The sequence below is a fragment of the Scyliorhinus canicula genome, chromosome 6, assembly GCF_902713615.1.
Source record: "Scyliorhinus canicula chromosome 6, sScyCan1.1, whole genome shotgun sequence".
Taxonomy (NCBI): Eukaryota; Metazoa; Chordata; class Chondrichthyes; order Carcharhiniformes; family Scyliorhinidae; genus Scyliorhinus; species Scyliorhinus canicula.
The window spans coordinates 196,589,844-196,610,753 of record NC_052151.1 but is presented as its reverse complement, the minus strand read 5'-3'; the positions used below and the strand labels follow the sequence as shown (position 1 = coordinate 196,610,753).

At 48.8% G+C, this 20,910-nt stretch overlaps 1 protein-coding gene across 18 annotated transcripts in view; it reads right to left on the bottom strand.

Moving 5' to 3' along the window:
• eys (eyes shut homolog) overlaps window positions 1-20,910 on the bottom strand; it is a 3,376,609-nt gene that overhangs the window by 632,382 nt on the left and 2,723,317 nt on the right. For all 18 annotated transcript variants that reach the window (XM_038800705.1, XM_038800706.1, XM_038800712.1 and 15 more), the window contains one exon: window positions 5,737-5,930. In XM_038800705.1, the coding sequence (XP_038656633.1) occupies window positions 5,737-5,930 (194 nt within the window). The remainder of the gene's footprint in view (window positions 1-5,736; window positions 5,931-20,910) is intronic.

The following is a 20,910-nucleotide window of genomic DNA, read 5'->3' as shown; positions in this document are numbered from 1 at the left end:
GGAAGGAGCAGTGCTCCGTACGCTAGTGTTTGAAACAAGCCTGTTGGACTTTAACCTGGTGTTGTAAGACTTCTTACTGTGCTCACCCCAGTCCAACGCCGGCATCTCCACATTACAGTAACTATGCTTAACTGCACTAACCATCTGAGCTAATCTTATACGCCTGTCCTGGTCACAGTACACCTGAAAGAGAGAGAGAGAGGCTCAATGCGGTTGCTTTTATACCCCGGTTGGTCCGGCCCTCTAGTGATCATGTGGTGCTACTGATTACACATTAACACCTTCTGTACATGCACATAGAGATCACTACAAAGAGTACTTACTGCTTATCCTTTGAGGGCGAAGGGGAAGCATTTTATCTCTGTTTTTTTAAACTTGTGTGAAACAATTTGTTTTACTAAGCTAATAACTTGGATTAGTACAGCAAACGTAACGTAGTAAAATTTCGCAGGAGCCTAATTGGACATGAAGCTCGATAAGCCACACCCCTGGCCATAAACCACAGAGGAGGAATGAAAGAGAGAGACTTGGTGGTGAAGGACGGGATTTCAGAGTTTAGGCCCGCGGAGCTGAAGCCTTGGCTGTTACCAGTGGAGCACAGGAAACTGGGAATGTGTGTGAGGGTTGTAGGAAGGAGGTTACAAAGGGATTTGAAAATATGGATGAAAATATTTAAATCAAGGTATCACTGAACTATGAGCCACGGCAAGTTTAACATTTAACAGTCACACTTCCCACTCCCCATTCTAAAGCCTTTCTGTGAAAAAGTAGTCTGAGATAAGACCCTTGAAACATTACAGCAATCGGATGTGGACCATTTCTCCCTGCTGGCCATTCAGGGCGGTGATGATGCCGCCATTGCCATCCACCTGACCAAGATCAGGAATTGTACCTCAGTTCCTCTAGTTTGGCAGTGAAAAATATTAAATTGGACAGTGGGGTTACAATAATTAGGGGAGTTGGGAAATTGTTTGGTGATGACAAAGTTGTGAACAGATTATGAAGTTGACAAAAGTCAAATATGTCACGGGTGAAAAGTAGCACCGAACTGCAATTTTCAGAGAGTGTTTTGAAATACTGGAGTGAGGTTGTTGATCAGCGGACTTTTCAGAAACCATGTGGATCTTAGAACTGAATAAAAGTCTCTGGTGTAAAGAAAACTGATGTATTTCACTTAGTCTTTCTCTTGATGGACTCATTAAAAGCCTGATACTTCCAGGTCAACCCTTTCAAAAACGTCAGCTCACAACCATTAGAAACTCTCCACTATAGAAGGATTAACTAAGTGGTATCTTCGGGGAGTGCAGGTACTTTCTGTACAAACAAAATTAAACTGAGAACCTGTGTTAGTTTTATCACAGCTATTTTTATGTGATTGCAAAAACAAAACAGTAAAATGTTATCCCAACTGAATATTGTTTGTTATAACCAGTAACAAAACAAGGCAGGCCAGCAGCATGGTTCAATTCCTGTAACAACCTTCCTGAACAGGAGCTGGAATGTGGTGACTAGGGGCTTTTCACAGTAACTTCATTGAAGCATACTCGTGACAATAAGCAATTTTAATTTCATTCATCCTCGTTAAGTGGGTCACTACCTACCAGATGAAAGATGTACAATGTATTTGCCAACACGCAAGTCATTTTTCTGGGCCTTGGAGAGTTTCTCCCCGGCCTAGCCCACACTCGGTGCGATGTAATGGAAATGTGTCATTTGTGGTGGGAGTGGCTGGGAGATTCTCCTTGGCTCTGTCAGCAGGTTCCCCAGTGCTATCCAACCACACTTAGCCACGTTTTTGAGCCCTGGGGAATTTCTCACCGGGCTAGCCCACACTTAGAATTATTTTCATCACGAGAGTGCTGAACTCTGTGGTGAGACCGGCTCCTCTGAGATTGGACCACCAATTTGAAATGATGCCCTGATCTCTATGTACCCCCCCCCCCCCCCCCCCCCACCACAGACATGAACATTACCCCACGCATCCCCAAGTGATGGCGCCTCGCTATGGGGTCATTAAGGCCCTCTTTGCAGACCTGCCCACATCCCCTTTCGAGCCTCCTCTTCCAGGACCAACACCCTTCACCCAGACAACCTTCCCGGTGGCTCCTTTATATCTACCTTGCACCTCCCGCACCCTTCATACTCCCCTTCCAACCTCCTTTCATCGGCATAGCCCCCCCTCAGGCCCAAACCCTGGTTGTGCCAACCTAGCACCAGGACACCCTGGCACTGTCACCCTGGAGGAGCTCCTGCCAGATTGGCAGTGCCATCCAGGTACCTTGACAGTCCTATGGTGGCAGTGCCAAGCTGCCAGCCTGACAATGCCAAGTTGTCCACATTCCAGGGGAGGGTCAGGAAGCCTGACCACCCAGAGGCCTCTAATAGCCTGTGAAACCACCCGATTCCATTCCTCCTGGTCCACGCCTGTGTGAAACAGGATTGAATTGCGCTTGGCTGGAGTATACCTTGGGAGGCCAGCAGATGCCGGACCATCCTGGCAGTGCCACCCAAGCATCTTGGCAATGACCACATGGGAGTGTCACCTGGGTACCTGGGCATTGCCATGGTCACAGTGCCAACATTTCAGGCTGTAGTGCCAAGGTGCCAGAGGGAGAGCCATGGTCCTTTCTGAGAACCTTTATGCCCTGACCCTGACCACCCAGGAGTCTCCAAAGGCCTAGGAGACGCTCTCAGGTGCCATTATGCCTGGTCCACCTGTGTAAGGACTAGTGTTAAACGGCACCAAGGCGAGGTCTCCCAGGTACGGGCGTTAGTTCCAGGGCACTGGGATAATCTGGCACAGACATATTTAAATGAGCCATTAATCTAATTTAAATATGTTAATCTAGATCTTGCCCAGTGAGCATGAGATCCGGATGGTGACAATTCACGAGATCCCGTTAGATCTTGTGAGGCATCCCGAGCTTCACCGATCTGACAAGAGTTGTCACGTCATGGAGTCGGCTGCGGCGAGGCCGTCCGATCGGGAACGATGTAAAAAAACAACTCAGTTTTCTGAGACATTGTGGACGGGATTCTCCGTTTCTGAGACTAAGTGTTGATGCCAATGCAGAGTTCGTGGACTTTCACGACCGCAAAACTGGTGCCACAACTGGACTGATTACTCTACTGTTAAGGGGCTAGCTCCGGTGCCACATGGAACACAATCGATTTCAATGGAAAACAGTACGGAATAGACACTTGGGAAGCTGGCAAGCTGCAGCCGCAGATACACATTACAATCTCCACACACTCATCCCAGCCAACAAAATGGCACTGGTTGTGCTGGAGTCCGCCCATCCAGCTGATGGGTCGGTTGGGCCAGAGCGCACCCAGGAGAGTGTGGCCTGGGGGTGACACCTGTACGACACGTGGCACTAAGTTCGCAGTGGGATGTTGGCGGCGTGCGGAGCTGCATGGCCACCTTGCCGGCTGCGTTAATGGTGTTCCTTGTCTGTCCACCCCGACCCCACAGCCCACCACCTGGCCACCTCCACTACTCCCCCAGGCCCTGGCAGAAGCCCCCCGGCCAGCAACACAACTGTCAGCGAACGATGGCAATGTTGGACACTTTTTTTTTCCGTGCCCTCTCTCTCTCTCTTTCTCTCTCTCTTTCTCTCTCTCTCTCTTTCTCTCTCTCTTTCTCTCTCTCTTTCTCTCTCTCTTTCTCTCTCTCTTTCTCTCTCTTTCTCTCTCTTTCTCTCTCTCTCTCTCAGCAGTCACCACACCTGTTTCACGATTGTTAAAAGCAGAAGTGAACCGTGCCGTCAGGAACTTGGCCCATAGGTGGTGGGGCATCCCGGAGGTCCCGGAGAAAACTGGGTCAGGGCTGCTAATGATATGCAAACGGTGTCCATTGTATGTGCGTTCCAGACCGCATTGACACCACTGTCGAGGTGTTGGAGAATCGCAATTTGCCGTCAAATTACCGCCCGCTGCAATTTTGGCTTCCGAACCTATTATCCAGCCAATCGCGTTTTGCGATTTCAGCATCGGCAAATGGAGATTCCTGTCAGAATTCTTCTAAACATTCCACTGCTCACTGCCTACTGGTTAGTGGAAGCCCATGATAACTGCTGGGTAATAAATAATTGGCTTTAGAATGACTGAGCTCCATCCACGGGGCTGGCGGAGAGAGGAGCCGCGGGAGAGGAACAGTGACATGGAAAGGGGAGTGTCAGATCTCCTCCAGGTCAACAGCAGTCGAATATTACTCACCACCTAACATGGAGGCCTGTTGCTCACTATCTCTCTCTGTCTCTCTTGCTGTCTCTAAACGCTGACTTTTACAGAGAACTTTTGATTACTTGTCCTAATATATCCTTATATGGTTCAGTCTCAAACTTTGTTTAATAATTGCTGCTGTGAAGTGCCTTGTATGCTTTATTACCTTGACAGCACTATAGGAATGCTGATTATTGTTGGGACGATGATGTAGTATTATGTAACTGGACTAGTACATCAAAGAGGCCCATCTTGTCTTATTAATGATCAGGTTAAAGACGTCAAGTTAATTTTTGAAAAATGATTTTGATGGAATGTGGGCGTCAGTGGCAAAGTCAACATTTGTTGCCCATCCCTAATTGCCTTTGAACCCAATTTCCCATAAAAATAGACTGGGCCTTTGGATTAGTGGTCGAATTACATTATCACACTGCCACCACCTGTCCTATGCTGTAGGGGGATGAATTTAAATCCTACCGTGACAGCTGGTGGAACTTAAATTAAATTAATAAAATCTGGAATATAAAGCAATTCTCAGTAATGGTGACTGTAGAACCATCATCAATTATTGTAAGAACCCATCTGGATCACTAATCTCCTTCAGGGAAGGAAATCTGTCATCCTGACCCAGTCTGGCCTTTATGTGATCAAGACCCACAGTAATGTGATGGACTTCTTATACGGCCTGGCAAGATACTTAAGTTCAACGGTAATTAGGGCTGGACAACAAATGTTGGCCTTGCCACACACCTCATGAATGAATATATTTTCAAAAATTTCCAAGCTCTTGATCAATCTTCCTTAGCACATATAGAACATAGAACATACAGTGCAGAAGGAGGCCATTCGGCCCATCGAGTCTGCACTGACCCACTTAAGCACTCACTTCCACCCTATCCCCGCAACCCAATAACCCCCCTAACCTTTTTGGACACTAAGGGCAATTTAGCATGGCCAATCTACCTAACCTGCACAAAGGGACTCCCTTTGGACTGTGGGAGAAAACTGGAGCACCCGGAGGAAACCCACGCAGACACGGGGAGAACATGCAGACTCCGCACAGACAGTGACTCAGCAGGGAATCGAACCTGGGAGACTGGCGCTGTGAAGCCACAGTGCTATCCAATTGTGCTACTGTGTATATCAGGAAAGGGGTAGCTTAATCTTAATTAGTTTACCCTGTTACTAACCCATAGTTACAAAATCAATTCTAATGCCCTGCCCCTTAACACCTTATTATTCCTGAAGTCCCTCCCCAACCCCTGCCCCAACAACCACCAAGATTGATAAACTCCGTGCACTCCAAAGCCTTGTTTAATTACTCTATACAATCAGAAACCCGTCTAGTTGGTCTTTCAAGATCTGAAGCCTTTCTTTTCGACACTGGACTTTGTGCAATCTATACAGGAACGACTTCTGTATGCGTAGATCTCAAATGGAATTCATTAACCAAAAAAAGCAACGGGGAGGATCCTAGTCAAGCATTACTGTGTGAGTCACTTTGTACTGTACCTGCAAGAAGCCTTGTTCAATATAGAGTTTAATGAAAAATACAGCTGTTCCATAGCTCTGTTGTGTGTAGATCAGTGTCCCATCTGAGCTGTAGGTTTGAAATCGAACAAGAATGTTGTTCCTGGCCAGTAAACGGAAACCTCCAAATTCCAAGTGTGAATTCCCATGATATTTAGCATAACTGAAACGGTAATCTGTGGAGAGAGGGGAAAGAATCAGTCAAACAAATTATTCACTATTTTCCTGGGCAACTAAGGGAAATGCTTTCATTGTAAATGGACTCCAGGGGCTGGATTCTCTGCTGTCGGGATTCTCCGTTGTGCCGGAAGCGCACCCATGCCCGGGGATTTCCCGACGGCATGGGGCTGCCCACAATGGGAAACCCCATTGGCCGGCTGGCGGGACGGAGAATCCCGCTGCTGGCAGGGGCGCGCCACACCAGAAAACTGGTGCGGCGGGGTGGAGAATCTTGCTCCAGAAGTTTCTACTGTAATATCCCACACAGGACCTGTGGGGTGGGAATGATTGTCTTCCCTGTGGTCCTCACGGATTATGAGCTCCCCTACTAGGACGGAGGAACTCCAGTTAACCAATGTATAACAGGTCGGCCAGAAAAGCACCAACCAGAGAGGAAGCCGGTAGAGAGCTACTGATACTGTACTGTAAATTAATCTAGATCTTTACTCGCTGTGGATTTCCTGTGTCGGTGCAGGCTTGGAGGGCCGAAGGGCCTGTTCCTGTGCTGTACTTTTCTTTGCTCTTTGTTCTTTGAAGAGCTTGTCGTATGAGGAACGGTTGAGGACGCTGTGTCTGTACTCTTTGGAGTTTAGAAGGATGAGGGGGGGATCTTATTGAAACTTACAGGTTATTGCGAGGCCTGGATAGAATGGACGTGGAGCGGATGCTTGCGCTTGTAGGGAAACGAGAAGCAGAGGACACAATCTCAGACTAAAGGGATGATCCTTTCGAGATAAGTAGGAAATTCTTCAGCCAGAGGGTGGAACTCTTCGCCGCAGAAGGCTGTGGAGGTCAAATCACTGAGTGTCTTTAAGACAGAGATAGATGGGTTCTTGATTAATAAGGTGATCTGAGGTTATGGGAAGAAGGCAGGAGAATGGGGATGAGAAAGATATCAGCCATGATTGAATGGTAGAGCAGATTCGATGGGCCGAGTGGGCTAATTCTGCTCCCTATGTCTTATGGTCTTCTGCTGAGGTTATTTCCCCTTGTGGGAGAATCTCGGACTAGATGGCATTATCTCAGAGTAAGGAGTCGCCCATTTATGACCAAGATGAGATGGAATTTCTTCTCTCAGGATAGTGAATGTGTGGAATTCATTATCATAGATTATCGTAGAATTTACAGTGCAGAAGGAGGCCATTCGGCCCATCAAGTCTGCACCGGCTCTTGGGAAGAGCACCCTACCCAAGGTCAACACCTCCACCCTATCCCCATAACCCAATAACCCCACCCAACACTAAGGGCAATTTTGGACACTGGGGGCAATTTATCATGGCCAATCCACCTAACCTTCACATCTTTGGACTGTGGGAGGAAACCCACGCACACACGGGGAGGATGTGCAGACTCTGCACAGACAGTGACCCAAGCCGGAATCGAACCTGGGACCCTGGAGCTGTGAAGCAATTGTGCTATTCACAATGCTACCGTGCTGCCCTTACTACAGAGCGATGCAGAGGTTGGGTTGTTAAGAATGTTCAAGGTGGAAATAGTCAAATTTATAATCAGTAAGGGAATCAAGGGTTGTGGGGATAAGGCGGGAAAATGGAGTTGAGGATTACGACAACAGAGCAGACATGGGACTTCCGGTGGCGGGTATGAAGGAGTAAGTTGCACATTTGGTGGATCCTGCTCTGGTCGGACATTTGGTCCTTTCCCCCCGATTTTCTACCAGACTTGAATTGTAAAACTGATGACAGAGGCAATTGTGTATGGAATTCCCACATCGGTGCATGGAGAGAAGGACTAGAAGTGCTCATAAAGGCAGAAACAGAAAGGCAGAGAAGGCTTGGGCTGAAGCTGCAGGGGAGATAGCATGGCGGAAGACTGGACCCAGCGGTCAATGGAGCAGCTGATGCAAGTTATTCAGGAAGGCTTTGCTGAGCAGAAATGGGACTGCTTGGACCCGAAAAGAGGGGCTGGAGCTTAGATTGGACGCCCAAGATCGGGCGATCCAGAAGGTAGAGAAGGCACTGGCTGAGCAGGAGGAACATCAAACTCCGGTGGAGTTGGAGGTAGGGATGCTGAGAGACCAGCAGAAGGAGCTCCTGGAGAAGGTGGAGGAACTAGAGAATAGGTCCCGCCAACAGAACTTGAGAATCGTTGGGCTCCCGGAGGGGTCCAAAGGAGCAGACGCTGGGGCATACATCGCAGACATATTTGAGAAGCTGCTGGGGGATAGGGCATTCTCCCGGCCCTGGGAGGTGGACAGGGCTCACAGAGCACTCGCGACGAAGCACCAAATCGGAGACCCCCCTTGGCCAATCATCGTGAGATTCCACAGGATAAGGAACGCATTCTACAGTGGGCCAAGCCGACATAGAGCTGTAAGTGGGACAACAATATCCTGCGGGTTTACCAAGACCTGAGTATGGAGGTGGCCAGAAGAAGAGCGGGCTTCAACCAGATTAGGTTGATCCTTTTTAAGAAAAAGGTGAAGTTCGGACTGTTGTATCGGCCTGTCCCTGGGTCACGCACGAGGAACAGCACTTTTATTTTGAGTCGCCTGAGGACGTGCTAGACTTTGCGAAAAGGAAAGGACTGGTGGTGGACTGAGAACTTTTGAACTTTGCTGCAACGTTCTTGTTTTGGATCATTCAAAACCTTGACAATAGCGCATGCATTCTCCGTGCCCCCCCCCCCCCGTTCTAAATCATTACTGTATTGTAAATAACTGAGGCCCAACACTGATCCCTGTGGCACTATACTAGTTAGTTTGCCATCCTAAAGATGGCTATCTTATCCGAACTCCCTGTCCTCTAGGAGTTAGCCAATCCTCCATCCATGCTAATATGCTACCCACCAACACATGGGCTCTTGTATGAAGAACAAAAAACAAAGCAAAATACAGCACAGGAACAGGCCCTTCGGCCCGCCAAGCCTGTGCCGATCATGATGCCCGAACTAAAAACAAAACCTTCTGTCCTTACTCGGTTCTCTGTGGAACATAGAACATACCATGCAGAAGGAGGCCATTCGGCCCATCGAGTCTGCAATGACCCACTTAAGCCCTCACTTTCATCCTATCCCCGTAACCCACCAAATCTCCTAACCTTTTTGGTTACTAAGAGCCACCTAACCTGTAACTGTCGAATTGTTAATAAACCAAAATAGTTCCACCTAACCTGCGCGTCTTTGGACTGTGGGAGGAAATCAGAGCACCCGGAGGAAACCCACGCAGACACGGGGAGAACGTGCAGATTCCTCACAGAGTGACTCAGCAGGGAATCGAACCTGGGACCCTGGCACTGTGAAGCCACAGTGCTATCCACTTGTGCTACTCACTTGTGCTACCCTTAAATGTACCCATCCAGATGCCTCTTAAATGTTGCCAAAGTGCCTGCTTTCACCACATCCTCTGACAGCACATTCCAGGCACCCACCACTATCTGCATGAAAACCTTACCCTGCACATCTCCCTTAAACTTTCCCTCTCACCTTGAACTTCTGCCCCCTTGTAATTGACATTTCCACCCTGAGAAAGAGCCTCTGACTATCCACCCTGTCTATGCCTCTCATAATTTTTTAGACCTCTATCAGGTCCCCCTTCAGCCTGCGTCTTTCCAGTGAGAAAGGTCTGAGTTTATTCAACTTCTTCTCATAGCCAACACCCTCGAGACCAGGCAACATCCTGGTGAACCTTCTCTCCACTCTCTCCAAAGCTTCAAAGTCCTTCTGATAATGTGGTGACCAGAACAGCACGCAATATTCCAAATGCGGCCTAACCAAGGTTTTATACAGCTGCAACATGATTTCCCAACTCCGACTCCTGGTTGTGACCATGGAGTGAATGGTCACGTACAGGGCAGATCCTGCTTAAAGTCACAGCAAAGAGCTCTTTTTACCCAATACTGAGTGGAATTTTGATGAAAAGTGAATATTAGAGGAATAGTTTCCCCGGAGTGGTATGCCTTCTGATCACCAGACCCGGCAGCAATGAGAGATTTGGCTGAAAAGTTGGAACAGGTTTCTGCTGCTGCAGCAACAGCCACTTTAAATATTCAGGCGGGGAAAGGGCTGATGCAAGCTGGAAGACCCCAAATGGAGGGGTGGAATTCCATCAACAGAGGAAAGAAATGCGTGAGGATCGCGCAAAGGACATCGAAGAAGCTGTGGCACCCCTGAAGGGTTCTCTGGAACGGGAACAGGTGGAGAGGTGTTTGGAGGCGCAGGGATCGCAGATTCGGGAGATTGAAAGAGTGATCTTGGACCTCGGCGATCGTGTGGTGGCTCTGGGGGCACAGGTGGGACACTTGGGAGACCGGTGTAAAATGTGAGGGCAAAGGTGGAGGAGCAGGAGAATACCTCAAGAAGGCAGAACCTGCGAATAGTGGGCCTGCTTGAAGGAATGGAAGGTGTGAGCGCCACAAGGTACGTCTCGAAGATGCTGGCGGGGCTGGTGGCAGAAGGGGTGCCAGATAAGGTGGTTGAAGTGGACCGAGCCCATAGGTCCCTGCGGCAGAAACCGAGATCTGGGGAGCCGCCATGGGTGGTGATCGTGAGACTCTGCAAATTTGTGGAGAAATAAAATTCTGTGATGGGCCAGGGAGAAGCGTAGCTGCGACTGGGAAGGGAATAACGTCCGGATTTATCAGGACATCGGATCAAGAGTTGGCAAAACGGCAGGCAGGTTTCAACAAGGCCAAGGCGGTGCTGTGCCGACGGCAGATGAGGTTTGGGGTGCTCTACCCGGCGAAATAATGCGCGGCGTTCGGTGGCCGGAGTATTATTTAGAGACCCCAGAAGCGGCCGAAGACTTCATTAAGGAGCATAAACTGGGGGAGAACTGAGCGGACAATGCTTGTGAACCGGGATGCTGCCGCTTTTTAATGGTCGGGAGCATGTTTGAAGTGGGGGTAGGGATTGGAGGATTTTCACCTTTTTTTTAGGGGAGGTTTGCTGTTTAATGTTGAGATTGTAAGGAGTTGTACGGGTGGAAAGTTTATGTGGGGATGGATGTTCCCAACCCCCCTCCTGTTTTATGGGACTGTTTGTGTTTAACATCTGTTTGTTTGCTTTTGGAGAAGGCTACCTGGAGTTCAGGAGAAGTCCTTGTTTGGGTGGGGGGAGGGCAAGGCCAGCAGGGAGCCTTTTTCCTTGAGCTGAGGACTGGGGGAGGGAGGGGGCGGTCATTAGGATGTGCCTTTGGGCAGGGGCAGCCACGCTAGCAGGTTATGCTGGTGAACGGAAGGCCTGGAGGGATGGAGGGGAAGTGGTGGGGGGAGGGGGGGGGGGGGGGTAGAATGGGAAGGGAGAAAGTGGGAGGTGGTTGCTGCGACATGACAGGGCGTGAGAGGTGACATGGTATGACATGGTCGGGGCGGAGAAAGGGGCCATCTGGGATGAGCTAGGTATAGGGTGGAATTAAGGGGGCTGGAGTTAAGTGGAGAAGATGACCGACGGTCGAGGGGATTAGAGGCGTGAGCCTCTGGTAAGGCTGGTGACGTGGAACGTTCGGGATTGAATGGGCCGTTTAAAAGTTCATGGGTGTTCGTGCACCTCAGGAGCCTTAAAGCGGGCTGGTATTTCTGCAGGAGACGCACATCCCTGTGAAGGACCAGATTAGGTTAAGGAAGGGGTGGGTCGGGTAGGTTTTTCACTCTGGGTTTGATTTGAAATCGAGCGAAGTGGCAATTTTAATGAGCAAAAAGATGAGATTTGTGAGTGCAAAGGAGTTGAGGAAATCAGGTGAGAGATATGTGATTGTGAGTGGGGTATTGGAAGGGGCACTGGTAGTGTTGGTAAATGTGTATGCCCCAAATTGGGATGATGTGGGTTTTATGAGGGGGTTTCTGACAGCGATCCCGGATTTGGCGCCTCACCAGTTGATTATGGGAGGAGATTTCAACTGTGTCCTGGAGTCGAGGGTGGATAGGACGAGCCCCAGATCGATGGATAGGGTACGAATGGCAAGGGAGCTGGGGGGGGGGGGGGGGGGGGGGGGTTTATGGAGGAGATGGGTATGGTGGACCCATGGCGTTTTCAGAACCAAGGGGGAAGGGAGTATTCCTTCTTTTCACACGTCCACAAGGTGTATTCGAGGATCAACTACTTTGTAATGAGTTGGGAAATTTTGATTGGGGTGGAGGGGGCAGAGTATGCGGGGATAGTTATCTCGAACCATGCACCCCACTGGCTGGATATTCTGTTTAGAACAGGATGAGAGCGGAGGCCGGGTGGAGGTTTGACTTGGGGTTGTTGGCGGATGGAGGTTTTTGTGATAAGTTGCGGGTGGCGATTAAGGAGTATGTGGAGTTGAATCAGAATGGGGAGGTGTCAGCAGCCATTTTATGGGAAGCACTGAAGGCAGTAGTCCGAGGAGAAATTATTTTATTTACGGCTCGTGCGGATGTTAATAATAATCTTTATTGTGTCATGAGAATGTCGATTTAAGAAATGTTTGGCTGTTCATATTACTGCAGTGATGTCAAGAGTGTGGGTGGAGCTGGGCTGTCTCAGCTTTTTACTTTCGTTTTAGGTTGTTTGCTGCAGGGTGTGTTTGGGTTTGTTTTCAATATTGGAGCTGAAGCCAGACAGATCAGGTGTACTGTTGATCTCTCTGCTATGAAAGTCTATCTCTTGATCATTTGGTCAGTTCTGAATTATAAATGTTCTCAGTCGTGAATGTAAAGTGGTCAAGAAGGCATACAGCATGTTTGCCTTCATCGGACAGGGTATTGAGTACAAGAGTCGGCAGGTCATGTTACAGTTGTATAGGACTTTGGTTAGGCCACATTTGGAATACTGCGTGCAGTTCTGGTCGCCACATTACCAGAAGGATGTGGATGCTTTAGAGAGGGCGCAGAGGAGGTTCACCAGGATGTTGCCTGGTATGGAGGGTGCTAGCTATGAAGAAAGGTTGAGTAGATTAGGATTGTTTTTGTTGGAAAGACAGAGGTTGAGGGGGGACCTGATTGAGGTCTACAAAATTATGAGAGGTATGGAAAGGGTGGATAGCAACAAGCTTTTCCCAAGAGTGGGGGTGTCAATTACAAGGGGTCACGATTTCAAGGTGAGAGGGGGAAAGTTTAAGCGAGATGTGTGTGGAAAGTTGTTTACGCAGAGGGTGGTGGGTGCCTGGAACGCATTGCTGGTGGAGGTCATAGAGGCGGGCACGATAGCATCATTTAGGATGTATCTAGACAGATACATGAATGGGCAAGGAGCAGAGGGATACAGATCCTTGGAAAATAGGCGACGGTTTTAAATAGAGGATCTGGATCGGCGCAGGCTGGGAGGGCCGAAGGGCCTGTTCCTGTGCTGTAATTTTCTTTGTTCTTTGTAAACCTAATGTGCTTCTGGTAAAAGGTGTTTTAAGTCTTATGGATGTTAAAAGGAAAGCTTAAAGGATTACTTAATGTTGTAGTCTTTGGGGGTTGTATTTGAATTAACGGTTGCTAAGATGTTCACTGTTTGTTTTAAAAAAGTTAACTTGTTCACAGAATAAACATTGTTTTGCTTTGAAAAATACTTTTCCATTTCTGCTGTACCACACCTGTAGAGTGAGCCGTGTGCTCCCCATACCACAATCTATTAAATTTGTGGGTCAGGTGAACTCCATGCTACACTTTGGGGTTCTCTAAACCCTGGCCCATAACAATTGTCACAAGTAGGCTTCCATTAACACTGCAAGGAAAGGAGGGCGGAACATGACTATCCAGTGAGCGAGGGTGCCACCGTGGAGGGATTGGCGAGGAGGAAAAAGTCGCAGGGCAGTTTGACAGGCTGAGAATGGGGAGGGCGGTAGGGCAACTGCGTAGGGCAAGAGAGGAGCAATATGAGTATAGGGGAAGGCGAGCCGCATGCTGGCACACCAGCTGCGGAGGCTGGCTGCGTCCAGGGAAATATTGAAGATACAGACTGGGGATGTGGTATCGGAGCTGGGGAAGGTATTTAGCGAGAACTACCAGGGACTTTGAGGCAGACCTGGGGGGAGAGGAGGGGGACATGGGGCGGTTTCTAAACGAGCTGGAATTTCCCCAGGTGGAGGAAGCAAAGAAACAGGCATTGGAGGAGCCCCTGGGTCTGAGGGAGGTGCTGAATAATGTCAGGGGTATGAAGTCGGGGAAGGCCCCTGGGCTGGATGGGTACCCGGCGGAATTTTATAAGGAATTCGCAACGGACCTGGCACCACACTTTTGGGAGTGTTTGCTGAAACACTAGAGAAGGGGGAGTTGCCGGAGACGATGAGGCAGGCAGTAATCACACTAATCCCAGATAAAGGGATGGATCCGGTGAAATGTGGGACGTATAGACCACCATACCACTATTGAACACGAATGTGAAAGTATTGGCTAAGTTGTTGGTGGGGTGAATGTAGGACTGTGTCCCGGGGGTGGTTGCAGAAGATGAAACAGGTTCTGTAAAGGGAAGGCAGCTCGCAAGTAATAGAAGACGACTGTTAAATGTGGTGATGAATTCGTCGGGGGCTCTGGTACTGGAGGTGATGGTGTCCATGGACGCGGAGAAGGCATTTGATCGGGTGGATGGCGATAATTGTTCAAAGTTTTGGGAAGGTTTGGTTTGATTTGTGGTATGTGTATGCGTATGGATCTGCTGTATGTGGCACCAAGGGCGAGGGTGAGGACGAATGATATGAGCTCATGGAGCTTTGACTTACATTGCCCACTGTCGCCGTTGCTGTATGCACTGGCCATAGAGCCGTTGGCGATGGCTCTCAGGGGCTCGGCGGAGTGGCGAGGATTATGAGAGGACAGACGGAGCATCGGGTGACGCTCTATGCCAATGACCTCTTGCTGTATGTTTTGGATCCATTGGAGAGTATTGGAAGGATTATTGGCCTGTTGGGGAGGTTTGGAGGTTTCGGGTACAAACTAAATGTAGGGAAAAGTGAGGTATTCCCGGTGAATGAGCTGGGACAGCGGGCTAATTTCGGGGGGATGCCATTTACGATAGTGAGGGATCGGTTTAGGTGTTTGGAGATTCAGGTAGCGAGGGAATGGACGTGGCTCCATCAGTGGAACTTAACGAAGCTGGTGAAGGAGGCCAGGGAGGATGTTAGGAGGTGGGATGCACTGCACTTAATGGTGGCGGGGAGGGTCCAAGTGGTGAAAATGAATATTCTGCCGAGGTTCTTGTTTATCTTTCAGGCTCTCCCGATATTTGTACTAAAGGCCGATTTCGGAAAGTGGACACGATCATCTCGGACTTTGTACTGGTGGGAAAGGTGCCGAGGGTGGGGAGGACCCTGCTGCAGAGGCAGCAGGGGGACTTTGGCGTTGCCAAACTTGCTTTATTATTATTGGATGGCGAATGTGGACATGGTTCGGCGGTGGTGGGAAGGAGAAGGAGTAGAGTGTGATAGGATGGAGGACGAATCTTGGAAGGAGTCTAGTTTGAGGGCTATGGTGACGGCAGAGTTGTCAATGTCTCCGAGTAGGTATTCAGGGAGCCCAGTGGTGCAGTCCACAGTGAAGATATGGGATCAGATGAGGATGCATTTTAGGATGTAAGGGATGTCAGTGCTAACGCCGCTGTGCGAGAATCATGGGTTTGAGCCGGGGGGTGGAAAGAGGGATGGATAGTGTATACAGGAGGTGGAGGGAAGTAGGGCTGGTCAGGGTGAGGGATTTGTATTTGGAAGAAGGATTCGCCAGTGTGGAGGAGCTAAGAAAGTGGGTAGAGCTGCCGAGGGGTATTGAGTTCAGGTATCTGCAGGTTAGGGACGTTGCGCGAAAGGTCTGGAGGGGATTCCTTAGGTTGCCGGAATACACCCTGCTGGAGCGACTGTTGCTCCCGGATATGGAAGGGTTGGGAAGAATTGGGGATCTATAGAAGTGGCTAGGTGAGCGGGTGGTGAAGATCAAGGAGAAGACTGGTACAAAAGGTGAAGTCACACGGGATCAGGGGTTAGCTGTCAAGATGGAGGCAAGATGGATACAGAATGGGCAGCACGGTAGCATTGTGAATAGCACAAATGCTTCACAGCTCCAGGGTCCCAGGTTCGATTCCGGCTTGGGTCACTGTCTGTGCGGAGTCTGCTCATCCTCCCCGTGTGTGCGTGCGTTTCCTCCGGGTGCTCCGGTTTCCTCCCACAGTCCAAAGATGTGCAGGTTAGGTGGATTGGCCATGATAAATTGCCCTTAGTGTCCAAAATTGCCCTTCGTGTTGGGTGGGGTTACTGGGTTATGGGGATAGGGTTGGAGGTGCTGACCTTGGGTAGGGTGCTCTTTCCAAGAGCCGGTGCAGACTCGATGGGCCGAATGGCCTCCTGCACTGTAAATTGTGTGTGTGTGTGTGTGTGTAGAACTGGCTTGGTCATAGGCGAAGAGTAGCAATGGAAGGGTGCTTTTCTGATTGGAGGGCTGTGACTAGTGGTGTTCCGCAGGGATCAGTGATGGGACCTTTGCTGTTCGTAGTATATATAAATGATTTGGAGGAAAATGTAACTGGTCTGATTAGTAAGTTTGCATACGACACAAAGGTTGGTGGAATTGCAGATAGCGATGAGGACTGTCAGAGGATAGAGCAGATCATTTGGAGGCTTGGGTGGCGAGATGGCAGATGGAGTTTAATCCGGACAAATGTGAGGTAATGCATTTTGGAAGGTCTAATGCAGGTAGGGAATATAGAGTGAATGGTAGAACCCTCAAGAGCGTTAACAGTCAGCGAGATCTAGGTGTACAGGTCCACAGATCACTGAAAGGGGCAACGCAGGTGGAGGAGGTAGTCAAGAAATCATACGGCATGCTTGCCTTCACTGGTCGGGGCATTGAGTATAAGAATTGGCAAGTCATGTTGCAGCTACAGTTAACCTTAGTTAGGCCACACTTGGAGTACAGTGTTCAATTCTGGTCGCCACACTACCAGAAGGATGTGGAGGCTTTAGGGAGGGTGCAGAAGAGATTAACCAGGATGTTGCCTGGTATGGAGAGCATTAGCTATGAGGAGCGGTTGAATAAACTCTGTTTGTTCTCACAGGAACAGCGGAGGTTGAGGAGTGACCTGATAGAGGTCTACAAAATTATTCGAGGAGGTCACAAAGATGATTGAAGAAGGTAGGGCAGTGGATGTTGTCTACATGGACTTCAGTAAGGCCTTTGACAAGGTCCCTCATGGCAGACTGGTACAAAAGGTGAAGTCACACGGGATCAGAGGTGAGCTGGCAAGATGGATACAGAACTGGCTAGGACATAGAAGGCAGAGAGTTGCAATGGAAGGGTGATTTTCTAATTGGAGGGCTGTGACTAGTGGTGTTCCGCAGGGATCAGTGCTGGGACCTTTGCTGTTCGTAGTCTATATAAATGATTTGGAGGAAAATGTAACTTGTGTGATTCGTGAGTTTGCGGACGACACAAAGGTTGGTTGAATTGCTGACAGCACTGAGGACTGTCAGAGGATACAGCAGGGTTTAAATAGTTTGGAGACTTCGGCGGTGAGATGGCAGATGGAGTTTAATCCGGACAAATGTGAGGTAGTGCATTTTGGAAGGTCTAATGCAGGAAGGGAATATACAGTGAATGGTAGAACCCTCAAGTGTATTGACAGTCAGAGAGATCTTGGTGTACAGGTCCACAGGTCACTGAAAGGGGCAACATAGGTGGAGAAGGTAGTCAAGAAGGCATAAGGCATGCTTGCCTTCATTGGCTGGGGCATTGAGTATAAAAATTGGCAAGTCATGTTGCAGCTGTATAGAACCTTAGTTAGGCCACACTTGGAGCATAGTGTTCAATTCTGGTCGCCACACTACCAGAAGGATGTGGAGGCTTTAGAGAGGGTGCAGAAGAGATTTACCAGGATGTTGCCTGGTAGAGAAGGTATTGGCTATGAGGAGATGTTGAGTAAACTTGGCTTGTTCTCACTTGAACGACGGAGGTTGAGGGGCGACCTGATAGAGGTCTACAAAATTATGAGGGACATAGACAGAGTGGATAGTCAGAGGCTTTTTCCCAGGGTAGAGGGGTCAATTACTAGGGGGCATAGGTTTAAGGTGCGAGGTGCAAGGTTTAGAGTAGATTTACGAGGCAAGTTTTTTACACAGCGGGTAGTGGATGCCTGGAACTCGCTGCCGGAGGAGGTGTTGGAAGCAGGGACAATAGTGACATTTAAGGGGCATCTTGACAAATACATGAATAGGATGGGAATAGAGGGATACAGACCCAGGAAGTGTCAAAGATTTTAGTTTAGACGGGCAGCCTGGTCGGCGCAGGCTTGGAGGGCCGAAGGGCCTGTTCCTGTGCTGTACTTTGTTCTTTGTTCTAAGTGGGAAGCGGAGTTGGGAAGTGAGATCAATTGGGGAGTATGGAGTGAGGCACTGCGAAGGGTAAACGGGATCTCCTCTTGTGCAAGGGTGAACCTGATACAGTTTAAGGTGATGCACAGAGTGCATATGAATCGGGCGGAAATGAGTGGGTTCTTTCCGGGGGTAGCGGATGAGTGAGAGAGTAGTGGGCGGGGGCCAGCGAATCGCGCGGACATGTTTTGGGGTTGTGGAAAATTGGGAAGATTCTGGCCGAGACTGTTCCCGATCTTGGCCAGGGTAGTGGAGGAGGAGGAGGACCCCGGACCCTTTGGTGGCGATATTTGGGGTTTCAGAGAAACCGGAGCTTATGGAGAGGAGTGAGGCCAATGCCGTGGCCTTCGCTTCTCTGATTGCACGGCGACGAATTTTGCTGGAGTGACGGTCGGCATCGCCACCGGGGGTAGAGATATGGTTGGGTGACCTGTACAACTTCCTGTGGTTGGAGAAGATAAAGTATGAGATAAGGGGCTCAGCAGGGGAATATTTGTGACCGTGTTTGAGGAGCTGTTCGTCACAGGGTGATGGGGGGGTAGTGATGGGGGGTTGGGTGAAAAAGGGGGAAAATCTGTACAGACTGTACAGTTGATTGTTGGGAAATATGTTTCCCGGAGTGTTTATTGAGTGTAACCTGCTTTGATACATGTTTGTAATAAAATACATTAAAAAAAAAAAATTATTTCCCAACTCCTGTACTCAATGCCCCGGCTGATGAATGTAAACATGCCATGTGCCGTCTTAATCACCTTGGCCACCTGTGTTGTCACTTTTCGGGAATTCTGCATGCCCAGATCACTCTGTATGTTAATGTTCCTGAGGGTTCTGCCAGTTACAGTATAATTAATTCCTAAATTTGATCCTCCAAAATGCATCACCTCACATTTGTTCGGATTAAACTCCATCTGCTATTTCTGTGCCCAAGTTTCCAATCTATCTATATCCTGTTGTATCTCAGACAATCCTCGGCCCTATCAGCAACTCCGCCAATCTTCGTGACTTCCACAAACTTTCTGGTCAGACCACACACAGTTTCCTCCAGATCATTTATATATAATACCAACAATAGAGGTCTTCTCACTGATCCCTCGCTATAGAATTCCATTCTGAAAAAGACCCTTCCATCGCTACTTCTATAACCAAGTCAGTTCTGTATCCATCCAGCCAGCCCATCCCAAATCCCAAGTGATTTTAGTTTTTGTACCAGTCTGCCATGTGGGACCTTGTTAAATGCCTTACCAAAGTCCATATAAACAACATCCACAGCCCTTCCTTCATCAATTTTCTTTGTCACCTCTTCAAGAAACTCAATAAGGTTGGTGAGACATGCCCTTCTCCGTATAAAACCATGCTGCCTGTAACTAGTTCATTTTTCTCCCATGTGCATACATCCTGTCCCTCAGTATCTTTTCCAAAAGCTCTGATGTCAGGATTGGCTGGATTATCCCTGCTTTCTTTTTGAAACAAGGGAATAACATTGACTACCCCCCAGTCCTCTGGAACATCGCTTCAGGTCAAAGAAGCTATCTGTTATGGCCCCAACTATTTCTCCCCTTGCACCCCGCAGTAACCTAGGATAGATCCCATCCTGCCCCGGGGACTTCTCTACCTTAATGCAATTTAGGATACTCAACACTTCCTCCTTTGATGTATTGACCTTCCCAGGATCGTTTACCCACCTATCCCTGACCTCGACATTTAACATGTCCTTCTCCCTGGTGAATACCGATACAAAGTACTCATTAAGGATTTCACCCACTTCCTGTGGTTCCACGCATAACTTCCCTCCATGGTCCTTGACTGGGCCTATTCTTTCTTTTGCTACACTCTTGCTCCTAATATATGCACAAAAAGTTTCGGGATTCTCCTTGTCCATGTTTGCTGAAGGCATTTACGTCCTCCTAATTCCTCAATGGTTTCATCAGTTTTTAGATGCCTAGATCTGTCGTATGCTTCCTTTTTCTTTTTGCCTAAGCGTACAATTTCCCTTGTCATCCATGGTTCCCGAATCCTGCCATTTCTATCCTTCATTTTGCAGGGACATGCCTGTCCTGCACTTCAATCAACTGGCCTTTAAAAGTCTCCCACATGTCAGACTTGGATCGTATCTTATTAAGATAGAACAGTACAGCACAGTACAGGCCCTTCGGCCCACGATGTCTCAACCATTTATCCTAATCTAAGATCAACCTAACCGACACAGAGGGAGAATTCAGGATGTCCAATTCAACTAACGGCACTTATTTCGGGACCTGTAGGAAGGAAACCGGAGCACCCGGAGGAAACCCGCCCAGACACGGAGAATGTGAGGACTCCACACAGACAGTGACCCAAGCCGGGAATCGAACCTGGGACCCTGGCACTGTGAAGCAGCCGTGCTTAACCACTGTGCGACCGTGCCGGCACAACAAAAGGGAAAGCAACCTTCAAGGCTGGTGCTGCAGAGATTTTGCCAACATTTTCAGCTTTCACCACAAAATCGGAAGCATTTCTTCTCGCGGTAGCTGCTTTGACCTAAAGGTATAAAGGCACTGCTGAGATTCCAACTCCGGATCTCCTGTTTACGAGACAGGCGCTTTAACCATCTAAACCACAGCGCCAATCTGACTATAGACCTGCTTCAGTAAATTCTGCCGCAGTGATTAATCCTCCCAAATAAAGGCTTTTTAATTGGCAGT